The sequence below is a fragment of the Myiozetetes cayanensis genome, unplaced genomic scaffold (assembly GCF_022539395.1).
Source record: "Myiozetetes cayanensis isolate MyiCay16 unplaced genomic scaffold, myiCay2020 scf1, whole genome shotgun sequence".
NCBI lineage: Eukaryota > Metazoa > Chordata > Aves > Passeriformes > Tyrannidae > Myiozetetes > Myiozetetes cayanensis.
In genome coordinates, this window is record NW_026086604.1 from 123,975,633 (window position 1) to 124,000,219 (window position 24,587).

The 24,587-nt window shown below is 36.4% G+C and overlaps 1 protein-coding gene across 1 annotated transcript in view; it reads left to right on the top strand.

Annotated features, from left to right (window-relative positions):
• THSD7A (thrombospondin type 1 domain containing 7A) overlaps positions 1 to 24,587 on the top strand; it is a 263,425-nt gene that overhangs the window by 201,209 nt on the left and 37,629 nt on the right. Inside the window, exons 11-14 of the mRNA XM_050332888.1 lie at positions 1,156 to 1,288; positions 4,299 to 4,402; positions 14,481 to 14,675; positions 16,960 to 17,223. Of these exons, the coding sequence (XP_050188845.1) occupies positions 1,156 to 1,288; positions 4,299 to 4,402; positions 14,481 to 14,675; positions 16,960 to 17,223 (696 nt within the window). The remainder of the gene's footprint in view (positions 1 to 1,155; positions 1,289 to 4,298; positions 4,403 to 14,480; positions 14,676 to 16,959; positions 17,224 to 24,587) is intronic.

Sequence of the window (24,587 nt, forward strand, 5' to 3'; positions counted from 1 at the left end):
TTATTTTGCAGTAGTATTAATTGTTCTTTCTGAAATATTTTTGTTAGATCAGATCATCTTGGATAAAAATACCATCCTTTCCTATTCTCATTTATGCAAGTTTCAAGGAAGTTCTTGATGCAAGAACAAATATTCACAAATATTTACTACCAACTAGCATGTAGACTTCTATTAAACAGTATATTTGTGACCTACTACAGGCATCTTGTCTATTCAGTGGTTGAACTCTTTTTATACTACACAACAATTTTTATTTCATGGGGTTTACCCATTAATGTCAGCAAGCTGGTCAGTAGCTTTGCTGGGCTGCATGTCTGTCTTGTCCCTTGTGACAGCTCTTGGCATCTCCTGGAGCTGTTTGACTTGGGAGTGAAGGGTTTCCTATGTGCTGAACAGCAGCCAGGTGGTGGAGAGCCACCACCGGGATTCTCCTACTGCTTGCTCCTAATTACAATTCCTTGGCTGTGGTCCAGCACGCTTCTGTGTTCAGACAAGCTGCAGCTGCTGTAATAACCCACCCAAAGCTGATATCAACCGAGTCAGCCAAATGTCTGCTCTACTGCTCATTGGCAAAAAAAAAAAAAAAGTTCAAGATTTTTACCTAACAGTATTTCTGTATTAGGCATTGCTGTGGAACTAATACAGATCTGTAGCTTTTCTCTTAATTTTCTGCCTGAAGAACTGATACCTGAAGATGACTGAAATCAAAATTCCTGTAGAAACTATTTGCTGTTTATCATTAATAATGAATGACTATAATAATTAAAAACTATAAATTATAAAGGAATTCTAGAGTGGAATTTCTGTCTTTGGTTTTAAATGCAAATTATTAGGTCAAGCTTATACCTTCAAACTGGAAAGTGTAGCAGCAAAGTGAGATGGTTTAATTTTTGACTTGAACTGTGTATTCATTTCATCTGTCTGTTCATTTGTTCAGTCACTATTGCTGCTTTTGCTTTATGTTTAGTTCTGCTTGTTGACCTCTAGCTGAAACTAAAGTATTTTTTCTATTAGCTTTAATTTTTCTGCTTATGGGCAAAATAGCATGTCGATATTATGGCAATCAGTTCAAATACCTGTTAAGTTCTGTTTTCCCCCTAATTACTGTCATCCCTGTACAGTAGCAGGAGAAACAAGCTCTTGTACTCTCTGCAGGGGATGTCACAGTAAGGAAGCAATCCCGTCACCGAGTCATCATCCAGCTCCCTGCCAACGGTGGTCGAGAATGCCCAGACTCTTTGTTTGAGGAAAGGGAATGTGAAGCTTCTCCTGTCTGCCATAGCTACAGGTATGAGAGACAATCAACCAGAAATAGCTTAGACATGATTTTTCAACTTGTACTACCTCTAAAGTTTGCTGAACTCCACTTCTTAACAGGAGGTTCCTTTATAACATGTACTATTTAGAAAAAAAGAATATATATCTAAATCAAGGTTTCAGAACAGATATGTAGACTCAGTTGAGCCCATAGTGAATCACTCTTTCATTTTATTCCAGTTCCTTTGCAGGAATATTGTAACAACTAAAAATTACTTTTCAGGATAAATTTTTCCTAGAATCTGTTTTGGCATTGTATACATGTAAAAAAAAGCTATCTTTCTAAATTCCAAAGCACTGAACAGCATCCTTATCTGTTTAGGAGAGTGTAGGAGCAGCCACCTGGATGGTAAAAGAAGAAGAAAATACTAAAGCAAAAATATTGTGGTCCTGAGATAGCCAGAGATAATATTAGTGTGCGTGTGAAAAGAATCACAGGGTCGAGCTGGAAAGCTGCTAGGAGCATGGTTGTTCTCTGTGGCTGGAAGCAGTCACATGGGTGTGTGTGGTATGTGGGTAGATAAAGAAACATTTACCTGGCTGGATAGCTCAGCCCTAGGGTGAGTAGAGTCTGTATATAGGTATGGAGTAATAAAGTTACAAGAGAGTCCTTCCTGGACAAAAGTCTGTCCTGCTTGAATTCATTCACCACAAAGGCTGCAGAGTGAGATATTTTTTCTGCAGGAGAGCTAAGTTCTGGTGCCACACTCTGCCACCCACTGTATCCTTCATCTTTCTATTGCTGTAAGCCCTGAGACGGTCCAGAATTGAGCATATCCCCATATTCCCTATGTCCTCTGAGTTGCCCTAATCTTCACCACAGAATATTGAGGACTATTCCAGTAGGTGGGGATCTCCACCATCAAAGGTTAAGAAAATCTGTGGGTAGGTCTGTATAATCCATCAAAGTGGTGTGGGAAGGTCTAGTCACACAACAAGATCTGGCTGTTGATACAGATAAAGTTTAGAAAATTCTGATGCAGCTATTTAGATTTACTTGACAAAACAATAAAAAGATTTTTTTGTTTTGTTTTATGAAACTGCTCTCTGTTGCAGAGGTACAAATAAAATTTAAGCTTACAGTGAACAGCTGATGTGCTCCAAACATCAGAGAAATAGAGCTCAAGAACTTTCTCTAGTCAAAATGAGTCAGAGTTTTATTTTTTAAAATGCTGGGTGCTTCTCATCTCTTCAGTATGTTCAGTATCTGAACTGCATGATAATGTGCTGAGCAGAAGAAAGAAGAGTTGCTAGAGAGTGGTAGATGAGGTCATTTATATTTCATGACATGAACTAATACTGAACACATGTTCTGTATATTTCTTTTAGTGTTTTTCTGACCTACACACATGCTGCAGCAGATGGACTCACACACTCAGCTGGCTCATGCCTTACTTCAGTTACTGTCCCATAGAGGCAAGTTGCAGTGAAACTTGAGGTGCAAAACCACTGAGATAGTTTAAAATATGCAAACTGCTGATGATAGGGGCTGCAGACAACTGTGGATTATTTTAGAGCTGTGACAACAAATAGACCTGCCTGGATTTGTTATATTTAAGGCCTAGGGTATTCTGCAGTGTCAGCAGGGAACTTTATAAAAGTTTCATAGCAGATAATGATAGAATCATTTTAACAGCACAATATTGTCTTTGGTTTTAACATTTTTTCAAGGTTTCTTGTTTTTTGCTGTTTGGTTTTTTTTGTTCATTTGGTTTATTTTTTGTTTATGTTTTGCTTTGATATGGTATGGGCTCATACTCACATTGTGTTGGATTTCTTGGGTGACTCCACATTTATGAGGTCATATCATTTGGCAACCCAAGATCCCAGGAATTGCCAGAGGCACCCTTACAGTCATTCAAGCCCATTGTCCCAGTACCTCACTGTAGCTGTTTCTTTTTGCTTCTTATTTATTCTTTTGGAATAGCATTTGGCAAATGAAACTTAGCAAAGGAATTTGTTTGTTGTGACAACTTTATTCTTGTAATCATACCCTTTGAAATTTGAGAAAACGAAATAAAAATCCTAAAACTTTGTTCATCCTACCCTAATCTTTGTAGCCCCAAGATTTCTTTATGCTCGAGCAAAGCAGAATTGCTCCATTTACTGTTACGTTGCAAAGCATACCTAAGGGAGTGGGGGAAGAAAAGACCTGGGGAAAAGAAAAGAAGGAAAAGATAAAGAAATTCACTTTTCATGTTACAGTATTTACTGCCAAAAAACAATTCCAGTGTTGCCTTAATCAGAAATCAATCCTGGAGTCTTATCACTGGAATGTATTTGGGAAACTTCAACACATCTTTGCTTCATATAAGTGGAAAACAGACTGGAAGAAAAAGAAAGTGGGAAAGAGGGGAGGTTTATTAGGATGTGGTAGTGTTTAAAATTATTCCTTACTTAATGGGTCAAAGTTGGTTTTATGAGATGCTAGTGTCCCTTCGCTAAGTCCACTTTTCAAATTTTAGCATGCCATCTTGTTGATTTATAAAATACTCTGAGCATGCTCAGATATAAATCCATAGCAAAGGAGTTCTTCTATTAAATGGATATTCAATTCATATGATTTTATTGTTCTGTATAGTTTTCTTTTTTAAAATTTCTTTCTCATGTCTTTTATAACTACGTTAGTGCTTTGTGTTAATGTATTCAGTGTGTATTTGTTAGGTAATGTTAATGTACCTTTGTTATTCGAAATCCTTGAAAATATATCCAGTTTACTCTTTCTTACCTCCTTTACCTCTGCCGTTCTTCACTATGTTCTTAGTGGCGTCATCCTAAAAGGAGAAAAGAAGTTAACAGAAATAGGGATAAGCTTATGGTATCGTTACTATTTTTTGTGAATTGTCTGTGACCAGTTAGTAATAGCAAGCAACAGCTTATGGTAGTTTCTATCACTGTCTAGCACTTTGTGCTGCCTCAGGTTAGATGACTACAAGTTTAGATGGATTGTTTGAAGCTGATTATTTCCCTTCTCATTTCAGGTGGAAAACCCACAAATGGCGCAGGTGCCAGCTCGTACCATGGTATGTGCGCCAAGACAGTCCAGGAGCACATGAGACTTGTGGACCTGGGCTACAAGCAAGAGGTTGGACCTTTTCTTTTTGTCATTTATTCCTCAGAAATCTATAGCTGCACTGATGTGGAAAATGCCTAAAATTTTAGTCATTATACCCTAATATTAATTTGTCTGTGTTCATCAGCAAAGGAAAATACTGAATGCTAGTATGGCAGGGTGCATCACAACTGATATTTAGCAAATATTTCACTCATAAAATGTCAGTGTTGATTTATTTTGAAGTATAGATACCACATTAGTCACTTATTTTCTGGTATTTTTTTGTTCAGGTTTTTTCACCATCCTTACTTGAATCAAGTTTTCATAAGTGTTTGTAGAAAGTATGTTTTCAAAAAGAAGAAGAAAAGGATAGGTGACTTTACATGCTTCTTTTTGTAGAAAAGGTTGTGTAAATTCACCTGTGAAAATGTGACATTTTTCGTGTGTTTATGGATATATCCATTAGACAGAATAAAAGGCTTTTGCACCCTGTAAGTGTTTGTTGAAAGTTTAGGGTTGGAGAACCCTACAATAATTTTCATCTGAGAGGAAATTCTGGAAGTCCCTTGATCCAGCCCTCTAGCCAGAGCAGTGCCAGTTGCAAAGTTGAATCCCACCCAGAACTAGAACAGATTGCTCAGAGCCATATTTCAGTGTGTTTGGAGAATCTACCAGCATGGAGATCCTACAGCCTCTCTGGCACTCGTTCCCTGATGCAAATTGTGTCTGTGACCCCTTACCCTTTCCCTGTATATCTCTGGGAACAGTTTGATTATCTCTTCTCTATGTCCTCAAATTAAAGTAGTTGCAGAGAACAGGAGCATTACAGATGCAGGACTTTGCATTTATACTACTAAAGTTCAGTGCCAGCCCATTTCTATAGGCTGTTAAGGTCCTTTGAATGGCAGCCCAACCTTCCAGGTAGGTACTGACTATTCAGACTGGCATCATCCTCAAACTTGCTGAGGATGCTTTCTGTACAGATTGTTAAAGAAGCTAAACAGAATTGTCCCTGGAATTAACCACTGAGGTGCAAGGCTCTAAACCAGGGGATGGCTGGGCTTTGAAACCACTGACCCTCTGAGCTCAATGATCCAGACATTTTTGCACCATTTCCATTAAACAGCAAATAATTTTTGCATCCAGATACAGCTTTACTCTCACCTGTTTTCATGGAGAGTGTTGCAGTTTTAACAGAATTGTGTAGGTGTGATTCTGTTAAATACAGTCGGGAGAAGGGTTTTTAAGGTGCATTAAATAAATTCAATATGAAAATAATTGCAATTCCTGCTTACTGTGTAACAGTAATTGAATTGCTTTGAACTACTAGTCAACCTTGAATTCCAGGAAGGTTTTTCTCTGCCAGTTTTTGAGTACAAACTCCTATCTATTAAAGCACTATTGGCTCAGCAGATTGTAGCATTCCTGGGCAAGGACACTGCTAACTGCAGAAGTGAAATGTTCAGGTCATTAACTTCCTTGCAGTATTAAAGGAGGTTATGGTATACTTTAAAAAGTCATAGAGTAAATCTTAAGCTAGTAGCTCCTATCGCTTACTAAGGAAGTGTTACAGGAGATCAATTTAGGGCTTACCACAAAATGAAACCTGAAGGCATTGCCTGCTAACACAAAAGACTTCTGGCTGTGGTAATTATTTCAAAGGTCTATCACAATACAATCTATTTCTAGCAGCTCTGGAGGATACATTCAAATTGCACACTGAGGAAATAAGATTTCTGTGTTTGACAGAAGGTAGGAGTTCTGATAGTATGAAGTGGTGTCTCCTGTACTTGCATGGTAATACCAAAATCTCTTGACTTTGCCTCAAAGCCAGTTAATAAGGAAAGATTGCTAATTATAGTGAGTGCAGATTGGGTTTTATTATTCCTATGTGTCATAAGAGTTTCTCTTTTTAAAATTTAACTCAAATCGTGTGCAGGGCACACACATATGGAATAATACATGATTTTGGAAATACTGGGCATGCAGTTTTCAAATCTGGTAGAACAGTCTGTCCGAATTTCTCTTTGGTACTACACAGAGTTCGATCTTGTGAAAGATGATGTATTCAAACAGTAATCTTGTTCCTACAAGCAAGTATAATGGAAGTAGCTCTCTAGTGTAATGTGACAAAGTGGTAGGATGGATAATCGTTCATTAGGAACCCCTGGTGCAGCTAAGCCTGAAGAAAGCAGGTGGTTTTGATACAATTCTGTGAATAATTCTGAGATAAACCATTAGAAAGGCATATTTTGTTTGCTCCTGTTTTTTTTTTTAATGTAATGTATACATTATATAATGTATACATATAAATATATAAATAATATATACATTTTATTGTAGAATTCACAGTGCAAGTTATTCAGTTGGGCAACCAAAGTTCATTTGTACTGCAGTCCAAATATCTAAATATGAATCTAAATATTGTTTAGGCTGTTGCAGTGGTGAATGTTATAGGGACACTTAAAGACAGAGTTTTTTTGGCCCAATATTTTTCACATTTATGTAAGTGGCGAAAATTAAAATCTTAAGTTTCAAACACAGGTATATTATGTATTGAGTCTGAGTGCTTTAATACCTCACAATGTGTTGAGTATATCTTTTACGTTTGTTCTCAGTAATGTAAACTGATAGCCTGAAGGAGCTAAATAAACTAGTACAGCTTTTCCTTAGATTGAGACAAATAAAATATTTTACCTTTACAATGAATATGATTTGGAAGTAAAAGTTGAATTTTTGCAAAAAAGTAAATTTCATTTTGGAAAACAAATTCTAGAGATTATCAGTTGAAGTTTATTCACTTCTCCCATCAGATAATTGCATTTTGAACATGAATAGTGTGCTTTGTTTGTTTAATGTAGTTTATCTCCTACACAGGGCATCAACATTCCCTTTTGCCTTTTACATTCCAAATTCTACTATGAAAATTGTGATGTGAGAATTTTTAGTGATACACATTGTTTTGTTTGATCCCCTGAACAAGAGTTGATTTCATGCAAAGTGCTATATGAAGGGAGACTGACCTGAGAGCAGGCATCTGTCTGACTGAGCTCTGCCCTGGATAGTGTTTAGAAAGATTTCACCAGTTTCTGAAGAAAGGCTTTGGAAGAGGTTTTATTCCCTCTCTCTGCTAATTTATGTATCCCTCCTGCATACTTGACTTCTCATAAGTAAAGTTTCTACAGGCCATGAAAAACTTTGATTGATAATATATCATTAAAAAAATCTGTACCATAAATTATTTATTTGAGGAATATTTTGTGATGTAGATATAGAAAAGGCTGAGCTACTACTGTGCAAGTCCTTTTAACCACCACAAAACCAGGAAATGCTAAACACTGAAATATCCATTTGGTATAACATTCTGATACTGCATTTGTAATTGCTACTGGAATACAGATATTTTGAACAGTACATTTAACTGTTTGTTGGTGATTTCTATAAAAATGTTGACCAAATTGTTGACCTAGTAGCATTTCTTATTCAATAGAGAAAGAGTTCTCTTTCAAATTTCTGGCACTCATGAATGCAAAAATCACACATTCATTCATCTGTTCATGCTGATTTACTTTTGATGACAAAGTGAAACAATAACCTTATAGAAGTAATCTCTGCCCTTTGATATCCTGTGCATTTGTCCTTTCATTTTATGTTGATACTTGGTAGAGCAAGTAATTGCATTCTCGTAAGTAGGAAAAGTTCTCAGTTCTTCTTTTTCAGTGCTAAGGGATGTTGCCATTGCTATCAGCTTGTCCTATTTCTGGTCTGATGGCCCACGCACAAACACTGTAACACGCATATCAGAAAATGTGTTAAATAAGGAAGAATAGGAATGTACAACAGGGAAAAGGCATATCTGACCACGCATTCATTAGCAGTTTATTCTGAACAAAATAGTCTGTTACTGTTAATATTTTAGTTAGAAAGATAATTAAATCTGAAGAAAAAAGCAAAACTTAGAAATCATTAAAATTGACTCATTAGATCTTAAGTGTGTAACTAGACCATATGCATACTTTGCTTCATATCACAGCTTTACTATTTACACTTCCATTCTTCAGCTTTTTTATCACATTTGGTCTTTCTTGGCAGAAGAGATACTTGGGTGAATCATAAAATTTAGAATTCTGATTCATTCTTAAAGACAGCTCTGTTTCTATCTGTCTTGTATAATGAAGCTTTTGTTACAAATCACGTCAGTTTAAATGAATGTCACAAAACTGTAACTTGGGTCAAAGCAGAGGAAAGAGAATAAAAAAGGTTTGGTGGTTTCTGGGTCTTGTTTTAAAAAAAGAATTTCTTTAAAATTTTTTAGAAAAACATGTTTGTTAGCTATTCATGCAAATAATATCTAATCCTAAGCATAGTAACATAGCATTTAATCACATCATGATGTATATGGATGGATGCACATGGTAAGGCCTATCCCAGTGACCAAAAGAGATTTGCAGAAGGATGTACAACCTGCAGTCCTTGACACCATGAATCTTCCTCAGAGTTTTGTAGGAGGAATGGGATGAAAATTGTGAAATCTGTCAACATATTCTGTAATAGCAAGAGGAAGGTTATTTGTAAATTTAAGCAGAAGTTAAAGTAATCTGGCTGTCAAAGAAAATACCTGGATAGCTGTACTTGATGTCACTGGGAACTGGCCTTTATTAAAGACCTGATCCCGAGTTCTTGTAATTCTTCACTCGCAGGGTGTCTGTAGAGTTACTTGAAAGACTGGGAATGGGAGGAAGCTTCTCAGGATGGCCATGAGCACACACAGAGGCCTTGCAGGCTTGTTTGTGCCACAGGAAGGCTTGGAGGCAGAACCAGTGGTGAAAAGCCCTTTTTCCCTCTAGTTAAGCAGGGACAGCTGCCTCTCTCTTTGGGCATTGCCTATGAAGGTGGGGGAATTTGCTCTTGTGGAGGTTTCATGCCCTTAGTGAAAGCACAGGAAAGAAGACAAAATCATGAATTTGAGAAGAGTGCTGCTCTTCATGGATCCATAAACTACTATTTTAGAGTTGTTAAGACTTAACAAATGAGAGTGCCCTATTGCCTGGTTTGTATTCTAGTCACTGCAAAGGACAGTGGTCAAGTTGAGGATTTGTACTGAAGTAAGTATTTGGACAACTGCTCAAAAGAAGTGTTTGCATGACAGGTTTTTTTTTTTATTTTTTTTTTCAACACAAAAGCCAGAATCTCCAGACAACTTTGTTTGGCAGAAATACATTCTTATTCTCCGTGGAACATAAAGAACACTCAGGCTTGTATTTTCTCAATATTATGGGCATGTGCTCCTGCTTAAGATACTTATGGTAGAAACATTTCATCATGCAGTATCTCGTCTGCTCTGTCCCACAGAGGAAGAAATAAACATAGTTGAAATCATAGGTTAGGCAACATGGATAGAAGGTGTAAGAAAAGTTAGTGTGCTAAAATAATTCTGGCTTTCTAGAATTGAAAAAATAATGGTTTTGTTGTTAAAAATACTGAATGATTTAAAAGGACATAGAACACCTTCATTTATGAAGTAATTTTTAGGTATAGGGTTCACTGAATCTCACATATCAGTGAAATCTCAGTGAAGTATGCTAATGATGTTAACACTGGGAAGGTTTTTATATAAACCCACACATAACATGACTTGTTAAAATGCAGTCTCAGTGTTTAATTATGCCAACAAAAAATATATTAGCCTGTAGTCCCCTGTGGGGACTTGGTGGAAACAATACTGTCCAGTGAAGTTTTAATTATATCAAAGTCCTTTGTCTAGAAAATTTAGACTGCCTTTTATTTCACACCCTTCTTCTGGGAGATAGTGGTTGTTAAATACCAAAGCAATTTTGTAAGTGAAAGGTTTCCATGTTAAATTTGATTTTTCTGTTAGCTGTATTCCTGTTTTTTCACTTAATAATTGCTTGCATTTAATTCAAAATAAATTAAAAGTAATCAAAATAAAGTAAAAGAGGAACTGTGCTCTTTCCACTTACTGCTAATGTCTGTAATAAATATGACTGGGTTGTATAGACAAAGTAATTAGCCTGTCATGATATGGCTTTATAGGAGTTGAAGACACTTCTCTGTATAGTAAGTTAATCATTGATATCAGTAACTTCTACCAAATATAGTTAAAGTATTGATCAGAGAAGCAGGGGATGAGTTTGCCTAGGTTAGGTTGTGAATGGAAAAAGTAACTCTGCTAACAGTAAGAGCATTGCAGATGTCAAGACAGCTGGCCAAAATTAATGTGTATTAATGGAATTTATGCAATTGTCAAATCCCTGCTTTAAGTAATGGAAAAATACCCACTCTTCAACAGTCATAAGGAGTATAAATCTTTCACATTGGTATTTGAATCTGAAGAATAACAGTAGGAAAATGGAATATAGAGTGAATTATCCAGGTCTTGTCAGTTAGAAGTAATTTGAATAGTTATGGACAGGCACTGTAAAAACTAAGATTCAGGAACTGATATAGTATGGCAAGCTGTCCTCTAATTTGTGTTGTTATTAAGGTGAAATATTTAGATCTCAAGAATGAAGAGTTTTCCTGCTTTGATTGCTACAGTACAACTGACAGTTAATCTGGAAAAAAAACCCAAAGTGTTAATCCTCAGGGGAGCTTTCCACCTGGGTCTGCCTGATGTAAATTAAATGCATTAATACAAGTATGAAAAAATTTATGACATAGTGTATATCTGCACATGGAGTACTGTTTAATAAGCAGGAAAGATGAGGGAAAGAATATTGGCTTTAGAAAAAGCCAATTTAGCTAGAAAGAAAGAATGTTCTTCAATGAACAATATTTATGTCTTGTCAAAAGACTGGGTGGAGAAGCACTATGTAGAATAGGTATTAAACTTTTGAAGAAAGTTATTAAAAGTTATTGGCTATTAGTGGACCATCTTATAGCCCTTAGCTAGGTATAGTTTTCATTGGTAAAAATGGTGGCCTGTATCTCCCTGAGAAGATAATGCTATTAGTGTTGCTGATGTGTGCACATGCCAAAGTCAAACTCAAGCCAGAGAATTTAGGTTTGATCTCTGTTAATTTCCCCATGGTAGAACTAGTCTGAACTATGTTTTTACCTTGGGGAAACTGATGTATGCTATGAGCAGAGAAGAGTATCTCAGTAGAATCCAACAGCATAACCTAAGCTTCTACTGGAAGACAGTAGTTTGACTACTGTTGTGTTTTTCCAAAATATTTGTGTAATCTTAGAAATCCTATAGTATAAATTTTCAATTTTTAAACAGTTGATTTCACTCAATGAATCACTATAATTATATGTGGGGAAAAAAATAAAAGCTTTCCTCACATAAACTACACCAATACTAATAGGGTTTGACAGAATAATTGTATTAGACAATGTGCAGCTGGACTGTCCTCCAGTAAGCACAACTTAATGCAGTACTGAGCCTATTACAAACAGTTCTGGCAGCCCTGCTCCAAAGGGCAGTCAAGGATCAGGGAATTTGTTTTCTTAACATCCCAGGAAACACCCCCCCCTCCCCTTCAAAGTGTTTTACCACGTACATGATGCAAAAACAATGCCCTTGGGACCTCTGGATATGTTTTAGTAGGCACACAGTTTTGAAATGGACCATGTGGGTCATCAAGTTCAGCTTCATACAGTCATCATGAGGTAGAAATTGAGTTTAGAACTAGTCAGACAAGAAAGCTTTTTTCAGAAATCATAGGTTGCTAGACCATTACAATTACCTTAGAGCAATAAAAAAAAGTTTCCTCAGCTATTCTTCTTTTTTTTCCTCCTGGAGGATGTACTCATAGAATCATAGAATATCCTGAGTTGGAAGGGACCCACAAGGATTATGGAAGTTCAGCTCCTGGCTATCCACAGGACAAACCCAAGAATCACACCGTGTGCCTGACTGGTTGTCCAAATGTGTCTTGTACTCCGGCAGGCTTGGTGCTGTGAGCAGTCCCTGAGGAGCCTGTTTCAACTACCCTCTGGGTGGAGAACCCTTTCCCAATATCTAAACAACTCCCCACACACACCCTGACATAGCTTCATGCCATTCCCTCATGTCCTTTCACAGAGAAGAGGTGGGTACCTGCCCCTCTCCTTCCCCACTCATAGGTGGTTTTCTGCTTTATTTTGAAACTTTGCATCCAAACCCCCTTTTCTCCAGCAGTTGAACTTGATTTTTTTTTTTAAATACACACGCTAATAAAACAATTATTTTAAACACAATTGAAGTGCTATGCTTAAATTATAGAGTGTGATCTAAAAAATTATATTCCCCATATGTATACAGCATATTATTCAGGTGCAATGGTACTGCAACAATTGGTGACCTGAATTATTTCACAGTCTTGAGCTTCTGCATGCACTGTGTGCTGTCAGATGCCAAGAAGCATAAATATAATTCTATTGTGTGAATAAACAACTAGAAGTTTCCAATCTTATCGCTATGTAACAACTTTTATGTTATTTTGGGAAAGGAAATAAAGCTAGGTTTACTCAGGCTTATGACAGAAAAATAGATAAGCAACCATGTTTAAGAAACATATACATGAGAAATAATATATAGGGCATTGTTGACTGATGAAGGGATAAAGTGCCTCCTCAGAAAGTTTGCTGATGACACAAAGCTGGGAGGACTACCCAGAGTGCTGTGCAGCCCTTCAGAAGGGCCTCAACAAGTTGGAGAGGTGGGCAGAGAAGAATCATCTGAAATTCAACAAAGACAAATGCAGAGTCTTGCATTCCATGTACCAGCACAGGCTGGGGGCTGACCTGCTGGAAAGCAGCTCTGTGGGAAAGGACCTGGGGGTTGTAGTGGACAACAAGCTGTCCATGAGCCAGCAGTGTGTCCTCATGGGCAAGAAGGCCAATGGTACCCTGGGATACATTAGAGGGAGCATTGCCAGCAGGTCAAGGGAGGTGATCCTGCACCTCTGCACATCCCTAGTGAGGCCCCATCTGAAATACTGTGTCCAGTTCTGGGCTCCTCAGTAGAAGAGAGACACACAGCTCCTGGAGCGGGTCCTGTGGCAACAGAGACGATTAAGGGACTGGAGCATCTCTCTTATGAGGAAAGGCTGATGGGGTTGGGACTATTCAGACTCAAGAAGACTGGGAGGGGAAGGTATAAAGAGGCTTTTCTTGGTGGTGCCAAGCAGTATTACAAGATGCAATGAGCATAAACTGTAATACAGAAGTTGTACCTGAACATGAGGAAGAACTTTTTTATTGTGAGGGTGACTGCACACTGGAACAGGTTGCCCAGAGAGGTTGTGGAACCTCCTTCCCTGGAGAGGGAAAGCCTTCTGGATGCAATCCTGTGCAAAGTGCTCCAGGGGACTGTGCATGAGCAGGGAGGTTGGTCCAAGTGAGCTCTAGTAGTCTCTTCCAACATTAACCATTCTGTCATTGTTAAGGGCTATATTAATGAAACAGCCCTATTCTTTGTACATCCTTATGTTCAAACTGCTTCCTTTTGTGTGACCTGAAATTTTCTTAAGGAATTTTTTTTTCTTATTAAGTATGAAGCTTTAATTCAGGATACAGCTATCCTGTTCTAAAAAGTTGTAGCCTGATTGGCTGATCCTCCACTCCTAGGAAACATGCTTTGTTCTTCAACCCTTTTTCAAGATTAAAAATTGCTGAAGAACATCAGGCGTCAATACTATTGTAAGCAGTTAAGAAGTATCCTGAATTCAAACATGCTTCTAAATTTTGTATCTATCCCTTTTTCTAAAATACATTCTGCTGATAAAACTTTATAACTTATACACAGTTCAGTTACTTAAAATGATATTACAAGGTTTAATGTCTGAGATGTAGGCTGTGTCTGTGTAAAGCGGTATAACAAGTGTGGATAACATGGTGTGACCTTTATAATATTTATCGTGGTCTGTAAGATTTTTTTTTCCTGTTAAGTCCTTAAAAACTAATTTAAACAAAATCTAAAAAAAATTGGAAATGTCAAATGTATTCACTCAAGGTAAAACTGGTGGCAAATATTAGGTGGTTGTATAGGTATTCTGGGCTTTCAGTGTGTTTTTGTGGTAGAATATTGTTGGTTACTGAATTGAATAGAGACATTCATACAAAAAATGCTGAATTGGACTCCATTTCTTTTTGCTTCCAGCAATTACTTGTCGCAGACAAGATGGTGGACAAGCTGACATCAGTGAGTGCCTTAAATACGCTGGCCCATTACCATCCTTAACACAGATGTGCCAGATTCCCTGCCAAGATGATTGTCAGTTTACGAACTGGTCAAAATTTTCTCCCTGTAATGGGGACTGTGGAGGAGTCAGGACAAGAAAACGCACTCTTGTTGGTAAGACTAACCAGAAAAATAATGCATCTTTTATTAATTATTAATACTGTTTTGTTTAAAACCTGAGGATTTCTGAGGTTGCCTTATGACAAGCATTTGTCATAGTGGCAGAAAGCAGATGCAGTGTCATGCTTTATATATTGTTAGTGGAACAACATCCAGGAGAAAAAACTCCTACCATATGTGAGACAGTCTTGATTATGGGGAAGTGGCTAGAGGGAAGATGGGGAACACAAGATGCCAAGGTTTTTTCCAAATGTAGTTATACATTTAGCAATTTTTTAAAATTTTTGACAGACAAGTTAACAATCATCTCAGCTTAACAGGACTGGGTGTTAACCTACTTGCCTTCCTCTTCCCACATCTGGTCTTTGCTAAAACAGGGCTTCCTTCTTGGATGGTGTTTTGGTGCATTTAGAATCACTTTGGCAGCTGAATGGTTTTCAGCCTTTTGCTATAGACCACCATTTTCAGCCTTAAACTTTGGTTTGCCTCTTTTGAACTTCTTAGCTGCAGTCTTTAATGTCAGATGCATGATTAAGCCAGTCCTTTCTAGGGCTGAATGTTTGCTCTCCAAGTTCTTTTTGTTCTCTGTTCTTCCATTGCCTAAATCCAGCAAGCACAGATCACCACATGAGGTAACACATTGCCTGATTTTCTGCCTTATTTCTTGACAGTAGTAATAATGCTCTTATTTTGTGTCCCATGAAACCTCTTGAGGTTTTAGTTAACAAAATAAAAAGGTTTTCCAGTGATGTCCAAACCCTTGCCACAAACTTTTCTTTTTTCCACACAATAGACACTGTTCCACTTAGAAACATATTTTTTCTTCAACTTCTTTTTAATATGTTAGGTTTTGTGATTTTTGTTTGTTTGTTTGTTTGGTTTTGTTTTTTAAATTATTGTTTCTTCTGTGTGAAATGAAAAAAAGTACTCTGCTTCTAAATTATAATTGAAACCTCAAGAGTGAGACTTGGCCTCTGTCACAGCACTCTCTGCCAATTAGTCTGTATTGTCTGTGGTGGAGGAAAGCTAGCTAAGGGGGGTGCCCATTAGCAGCATCAGAAAGAATGTGATAGGATCCAAACCCTATCCCCCACTCCATCCCCCTGTAAATCAGACCAGTGGACAATGAATAATTCATGAAATTCAAGACTGTGACTGTCTAATAATTCCAGTAAACTTTATGCCTTGTTTGCTTCTACAAGGAAAATAAAACCCCGATTAACAGGTTTGTTTTTTTTTTACAAAGCAAGAAAGTAACACTTTGTGATACTTCCTGTCCTTAGTTGTAACCCCTTCAAACTTGCTAAGATCCTTATACGTGCTGTGGTGTATTCTCTGTTGCAATGAGTTACCCAGGGTAATATATAAAGCTTGGAGTAAATTCCTAATTATTTCCAGTGAAGAGGAGGAGGAGAAGTGCACATTTAATGAGACATTGTGTTGTCAGAAGAATGATAAACTTTTCTTGAGGTACCTTTTGTCTATTCTAAATAACGACAGTAGGAAATAGAAGAACTAAGGATACTGCAAAGTTGTGTCCAGTGCCTTGTTTTGAATAGTAATGAAAATATTACAGAATATTAATTTACAGTACTATCTAAGTAACAAGCCTTTTCAAAACTACTTTTTCAAAGACTACTACATTGATTTATATGAACTGTCTGGTATGGAAAGGAAAATTAAATAAACTTTACCAAAGAGAAGATTTAAAATAGTTTTAATGGGAAGGGGAAGTTGAGTGGATTGTTACGCTCCAGTTAAGGAAGGAAAACAAGAAGAGAGTTGAATAGAAACAAATTCACAGGAGCTTTTTCTATTAGAGGCAAGAATGGTAATTATTAACAAATGTACTATAACAAATGTTTAAATTAAAGAATTTTGACATTTTGAAAGAAGGTACTAATGTAACAAAGATGCATATTACTTCCTTCTGCACTTTCAACTTGAGAAAGTTTTACCCAGACAGAAGTCTTGTTATTGAACTGCACACTGCTGATGAAATAAGAGAAAAAGGGTATGTTTGTTTAATTGCTAACTTTTTCAAATTGTACTCCCCAAACATTTTTATTCAAAGTAAATATTGATCGTGCCTTTTTTAAAGAAAGGCATTCCCTTTGAGCAAATTGTAAGTATCCACTACTTTTAGAAATTCAAGTCAATAACTTAAATGAATAAAGATTAATGTAAGTAATATTAAGCATATGTATATGATTGGAAGCACTTATTACAGAAGTCTAAATGAAATTTTTTTGCTGAAACAACTATTTCTTCTTTCTAGGAAAAAGTAAGAAAAAGGATAAATGCAGAAATTCTCAGTTGTATCCTCTGATCGAGAATCAGTTTTGTCCGTGTGACAAGTACAGTGCTCAGCCTGTGGGAAATTGGTCAGACTGTATTTTACCAGAGGGCAAGGTGGAAGTATTGCTAGGAATGAAGGTACAAGGAGACATTAAGGAATGTGGACAAGGCTACCGATACCAGGCTATGGCATGCTATGACCAAAACAATCGACTTGTGGAAACGTCACGATGCAACAGTCATGGTATTTAGAAAACTATTTTCTTTCCTTTGTTTATTTATGTGCTTTAATTAATTTAACATAATATGTGCACAAGTAGAATTATCAGGTTAATATTTATTGCTTAGACTGCATTTTATCCCAAGAGACCTTCAAACCCAGCATACGTTTTTGCTGACTTAATTTTTATTAATCGCTATCGTGCCATATTTAAAAGTAAAATTGTGCTAAGTTACTAACTAGGTATTTTAGTGAAAAAAAATCTTGTTATTTTTTCTGATAACTGTATCTAGAAATTTGAGAATAAAACCATTTAGAAGGGTCAAATTCTAAAAAAAAAAAAAAAAAGCACATGACTAATTTGGAAAGGCTGAAATTATTTCCATTAATTCTTTAGATAGCTTTAAACTTCTTAAATAGCCTTATCTCTCTCCATTTATTCTTCAGCATCTTAACAGGCAGGCATATATTGATCTGAGTTCAACAGCACCCAGCACTTTTTCTCTGTATAAATCTGTCATGTGTAAACTAGGATGGTTAAGGAGTTTATATTCTTTGCTCTCTCCTGAAGCAATTAAAAAGACTTCCTTCCTACAGGGGATGCATCTGCAGCATTAGGATCAGAACTGGCCCTTTCTGGTTTTCAGTGAGCCAGAATTGTGCTAATTGACATCACTGGAGTTTTTGTGCTCTTTTTTTTTCCCCGCTTGCAGTGAAAAATTGTATCTGAGCAATTGGTATGAAAAACTGGATATAAGTTTCAGTGTCATTAAAAGGTCAATGTAAGTTTAATTCTTATATGTATTATACTTTCTAATGTCAAATTAAGATAACAGAAATTTCATTTATTTACCTGAATATATTTAAACTAGCTAATCGAATTTAATTAAATAAGGAGATTTTAATTTGTACTATTAATTCCTGTTTAGAGCTATGATAAATTAGAAACTCAATGTATCAAGCCAAGCTGTTAGCATATCTTTGTAATACAAAGGAAAAGTGGTATTTCAGCTTAAATCCTCAAAGCAAAGCTGAAAGATAATTTTGTGGAGAATTTTCTCCCATGTTTATTTTCATTTAAAATCATCTTTTCCTGTAGTTAGCTCATACTGGAAGATATGTTTGTTTAAATACCTTTGAATGACAGTCTAAATCCTAAACTCCCATGGGACAGAAAATCTCTCTTTTTACTCTGGGCTTATTCTTTAATTCTGTTCTCAGCTATCTGCTCTGGGTTGAGGCCTGCAAAGATTTAGTTTTGTTCTCTGTAGTCTAAAGGCATCCTTCACAAAACACAATAGAACATTGCTTTATTGTGTTTTTTCTTTATGCAGTTCCATCCCATTTTTCTCACAGGAAATTTGAAGTCTCTTTTAACTCTCCTTGTAAACTGGAAGTGTTTGCCAGTCATTACTATATTTATTGTAAATTGGAAGCCTGAACGCTTTGGGTTTAGGTGTTGTTCTCTTTTGAATTCTTCCTCTCTAGATTAGTTCATTACGGTGTCTGGTTCTTTGATATTCCACCATGCCACCCCCATCTCACCCTCACTCCCCTCCTCGTGTGTGTTTTCTCATCAGTTCCATTTGAGGGAGAGAGTACAGATAACTTGGTCCATGGTGTAATGTGTGAGCAGATAAAGCTTGGAATTGCTATGAACTAATCCTGTATTCCTTGCACTTTTCTAAAATTGCTCAACAGGAATTTCTTGTATACAGGAAATTAAGTATCTAACATTGATGATAAGGAATTAAACTCATGCAAAGGAATATGTCACTGAAATTATGATTTCCTTTCCAGTAGCTTCTCTAGTTGTTGTACAGAGGTAATAGTATAGGCTTCCCTTATTTATTGTCTGCCTTCAGCATTTTTCCAGGTTTAGCTTACTTTTGCAGATACAAGGCGGCTAGAACAAATGATATTCAATCTAATTTCACTATGTCTCTGCCTTTTCTGAATGTCTGCTTTGTATCCATGTATTATGTTCTGATGATTTGTTTTATTTTTTTCAATGTGTATAAACTACTGTTTTGCCATGCAAATCTTATTTCATATCTTCCCAGTATTTATGATGCTTTTCATGTTATTTTCATGCCCTTTTTCTATGGCAGTTCTTTAGTTTGGCATCATCTCTAGGTTTCAGTGTGCTGTTTGTTGTTTGAATTGGCTATATTATACCAAATCAACAAGGGACATCTGTGGTATCACAATAGTGATACCTGCTAACAATAGTGACACCTGCCAACAAATAAAAGTGTCTTGTAGTTTCCCATCAATCTGTGTTTGTTTTTTCAAGCTGAAGTTGACAGGACTCAGAACTCAAGCCTGCTTGTGTTATTTTTGTAAATTTTAACACAGTTGCATATTTTCCTGCAGAAATGATAACATTGGGTTTTTCACCAATTTCAAAACTGATCCAAAGTTTCATCAGTTTTTTCAACTACGTTATCTGTTTTACTCAGAAATTTGTTTTACTCTTTGTTCCTGTGGATCTATTATTTCTTTTCCAACTAGTATAGTATGCAATTGCATTTTTTAAATAGGATATTATTTGCTCAATTAGCTTGCAGTAGTAGAGAAATCAAGACCTTTAAGAAGATCTCTCCTGTGTGGTATCCAACTTTTACTTGAACTTTTGTTATCTCCTGACACTATGAAATCCTGAGGTGCGAAGTGGAGATAATTGAACTTCTTCAGCTGTGACAACAGCCTCTAAATTTGACAAGAGGGACAAACTGCACCCACACTGATGTTATTAATATATCATGGGACATACTATGATATATTAAAATGCCACAAGAAACTCAAATTGAGAGACTGTCAAAAGTTTTATGTAAATATTGCCATGCAAATTTATGAGGCAATGAACAGGTCAGTGCTGCAAGTCATGATGTTTTGAGTGGAAGGAATGAGAAGACAGATCCTCTCTGCAATGCCAAAAAATTCATAAGCTGTTTTGAAAAATGTGGTGTGCTTATAATCACAATTAAATTAACTTACTCAGAAAAGAAAAGGTAAACAGGAGCAGAAGAATAAATACTTCATGGCTCTTTTTACTGCTTGACACATCTTATTTTCAAAAGATTTGAGAAGAGTTAGCAACACAATAACAGTTTCACAGACACCAAGGAGCTAAAGAACAGGTTTGACACAAGGATAGTGCTAAATTAGCAGACCCATCGGGAGATTCTTGTGATAATTTTTGAAATTTTGGGTGCATTTATAAGGTCCCAAGTACAAACAAGTTTCTCAAAGTGTCAGGAGTGACCATAACACAAAAGGAAAGGCAAAATATAATAAAATAAATCTGTTGTTACCACTGGGTGAGAACACTGGGGAGCAAAGGCCAGAGCCCTTCTGAAGAGGGTCCTTAGCTTTCTGTAGCTTAACAGGTACTTCAAAAGAAATCCCAAACAAACAGCTGAAAACAGACCAAAGTTTCATCTGCGAAGAGACAAGGCAGTTTGGTTTTTATCTCAGTTTCTTTTCTATCTTTGGGTGTTTATTTTCATTGTTACATATGCCAAATATTTTGATTTTTCATTTAAAAATATTTAGTTTCAAATTTGAGCTAAATTTACTGGTGAAAGAGTTTAAACCACTCAGCAGCCATTTGAAATATTCTGCCAAATTTTCAGCCATTCCAGTTCTTCAGAGTGTAGGGAGGAGCTAACAGCTTCCAGTTGCCAACAGATGTGGTAACTGAGCTGTGGTTTACCTGTTTTCCTTAATGGAAGACACATAAATTGCTTTTTCTCTTGTTCCTTCTTTTCTTCAATACTACATAGGTAATTTTACTGGAGAAACATAAAAACATATAATTCTCTTGATAGTCATGTGTGAGAGGGTTTTTTCCATTAGAAAAGCAGCAGTTGTTTTTCATAGCTTTATCCCTGTCATCACTAGAATATTAGAGCTCTGCAGATAGTGACATGTGTTTGCCAAAAATCTATTTCAATGTATTTGTGAAGAAAAATTGAGATTCTCTTCATTGTCCCTTTAAACTACACCTTGAATTTTCATGACAAAAAAATCAAAAGCAAGACACTGTCATGGGGCACTACACTATCTCTTTCAATATCTAGTTTTTCTCCATCATATATCAGTTAAGGATCATGACCCACAAAAGCTGAGCGGTGGCTCTGTTTGTGTGTGCCTAGTGAAGGCAAACGTTGTGGTTGCACAGCAGACAGATGCAGAATTTTTATATAGGTCATATTACCCTTCTTAATTCATGTCCATTTACTGTTAAGACCTTAGGCACAGTCAAGCAGTCAGGATAGTTTGTCTGCTGCCTTATTAGTGTGAGATTATTTGCCCCTTTAGCATTAATTAAATGAGATGCATTGATTTGTGCTGACTCTACAAAGCCTTCTGTGGCTACAAGGCTTATGTGGGGGATTAGAGAGGAATATCTGCGTATCAGTGAATACTTTTACAACAGCTGTTAGGAGTATCAGTGTGAATCGAGGAATTTTGTATTTAGTTGCTTATATGTGCAACAGTAAAATCTCGTATGATCTAATGGAGTCTGTAGAGTCCAAGATGTCTGTTAGAATTGCTTTATCCACTTTTATTAGGATTTTTTAAATCCTAATGTTTTTTGACTTTCAGTGTTCTAACCTGAAGCAATGCAAATTTATCCAGAAAAAACATCAGAATGTTAAAATTTAATTGAGGGTTTCTATTGAATGTTTATTCAAAAGTAAATTTATTTCCCATAGGAACTTCTAGTCTAGTATGTTAGTAAGCTTAGGTTCTGAAATTGTTATTAGGATACTTTGATGTTTCATAGCTTATATATTTTCTAAGATTTTCTTTTAAAATATATATTTATGTCATGTATTCCCTGGGAATGTGCTACCTTTTGCCTTGTACCACAAATCTTACCTTAGGCTTCTGCACTGTGGTGCCACAACATCTGCCTTGTCAACAGGTCATCTGTTTTGCAGCAGTCATCCATCAACCCAAAGCCCTGTAGTTAGTTCACCAGATACAGAACTACTGGTGCAAAAGATTGTTAAGCATGAACAATTGCTCTCAGGTTTTGAGGGTTTGAAGGGTAATCCAGAAAAAAAAAAAAAAAAAAAAAGAAAAAAAAGTCTTATGGTGTTCAGTCTGTCTTTCCATGGCTCAACAGAAATATGAATAGTCTCCAGAAATACATATCTTCTGTTACAAATGAAATGCAAATACTTGTATGTTTCTTATTTCCTATATTTCTTAAACCAAAAAAAAAATCTATGATAAGAACATAAACCATTCTGACATTACAGGGTTTTTTTGGAAACATAGTATAGCATTTGGTCATAAAAGCAGGAGCATAACTGTCAGTCCTATGGACAAAAGGGTTCATGTTAACACTTTGTAAGATGTTTATATTTTCACACTCTACACCCTTTAACTCAAGTAGTTGGTCTGTTCTTACACACTACAAGTGCAATTTGTGGGGAAAAATCCTGTATCCACCTACTTAACCTGCTTTGTCATTAGAAAAGGTTTGAAGTCCATTAGAGTCCTCCCTTATAAATTATCCATCATGTCTGCTAATGACTTTGTTCTAGAAGTCCAGATTTTATAGCCAATTAGCAAGGGGACAGTAACTTTTCCCTTTTACTAATGAGTTCTGTTCATAATCCTAGTAGTTCAAAGTCATTTGTTAAATTGTGGTTCAGTAATCTTTAATGATAGAATAGCCATGTTCCTGCTCAAAATAGACAACTGCCCATTTCACGACCTCATGAAGTTCAGCTGATAGGAGCTGAAATAATCAAGAGGCTGCTGGTCTGGGAAAATGCATAGGCCCTTAGAGATAGGCATCTCTTTCCAAAAGCTCTCTGGACCATGCAGGGCCTGTACTCTGTACCACAGTGCACCGAGGTCTCATCTCTCCAACATCCCTCAGATGTTCTATGGCAAAGGAAGAGATTTAGGAAGCATGAAGGCAACAAAATAAACTGCTGATGTTCAGAAAACATATCTTCAGCCTTTACAGTGTTGATCTGCTATTTCATTATCACTCCCTCCTCTATAAACTTTTTTCCTCTGCTCTTCTTCATAGCAATTTCACTGCTCTCATTCTTTCCTTCTCTCTGCATCTGTTGTATTTCTGCCTTGGTAATTTCTTGCTTGTTCTTTAAACCTCAAAGCCCTCGTATGACTTTTGGTGCAGGTATATTAACCAGCCTATCTATGTGATATAACTGGGTAATATTCCTCCATAAAGACACTCACCCACACTTTAGAGGCCTATTTCATTAGTAAGGTTTTGCACTCTAACACAAGTGTCACCATTTCAAGGATGATTTGATCAGACTGAAAACAATACTGAAAATTAAAAAATGGCTCATTCATGTCCTTTTCATATCAGAAACTATGCATCTGCATCACCAGTCCCATTTGCATGTAAGATTTCTAGTTTCTGTGTTTATATTTTTTTAACATATTTTTCTATATAACAACATGCTGTCCTCTCTCTTGCTAAAATTTTTACAGTGTGAACAAAGTTTACAAATACAAATGCCTGAAATTTAACAAAAAACAACTAAAAAAAATAAACTTTTCAAAATTTCTAAATATCTGCTTTCCTAGATTTCAGGTAGGGTTGCTATGAACTTACGGAGCTTATGATCCTTGATCACTTTAAAAGATAGGCAGACATCATAGGCACAGAAAGACATCTGAGGTGATGACAAGCTCCAGAGAAGTTTTTCATGAAACAGAACATTCATTAGGTAGCAAATGGAGTGAAACAAGTCATTTGCAAAAAGTAATTTATTTTTTTATTTCACTCTTCTTTCTTGACTGAAGTAGTATCTGTAAGCAGTTTGAAGTCTGCTTCTGCCTAGTTCTGAGGGAGTCCAGTGGCATAGCTAAATGCTAAATAGTCTGTTGATCAAAATAGTGAGGCTCCTGAGAGGAAAAGATGCCAAGGGATGAATATGCCAAAAACTTTTTGATGTTAGATATAACAGGGTCATTTTCATTCTGCATACTAATTACATACAGAATGCAAATCAGAGGCCAATGTTTTTATTTCTTCCCTTTGTCCTCTGTTTTGATTTGTTAGAACGTTCTTCATTACATTTCACTGTCTGGTCAGGGGATATCAGAGTAAACTGTTGAGAGACAGCTGCTTGTGCTTCACCAAGCTACTGCTTATGGCAGGGTGTTTTGTTCTTTTCTATTCTTTCTTCATTTTGAATCCCTATGCAGTGGGTCTTTTTAATTCTCTTGAATTTATTTCTTTGAGCCATTTATTTCCTCTTCCTTCTCCCTGTCTTTTCTTACCCTTTCCTCTATTCCCCCTCAGTCTCTATTTTGTTTTACATTTTCTCTGTTGTTTTGACTTCTGTCTCATTGGCATGAAAAGTAACTTTATAGAATCA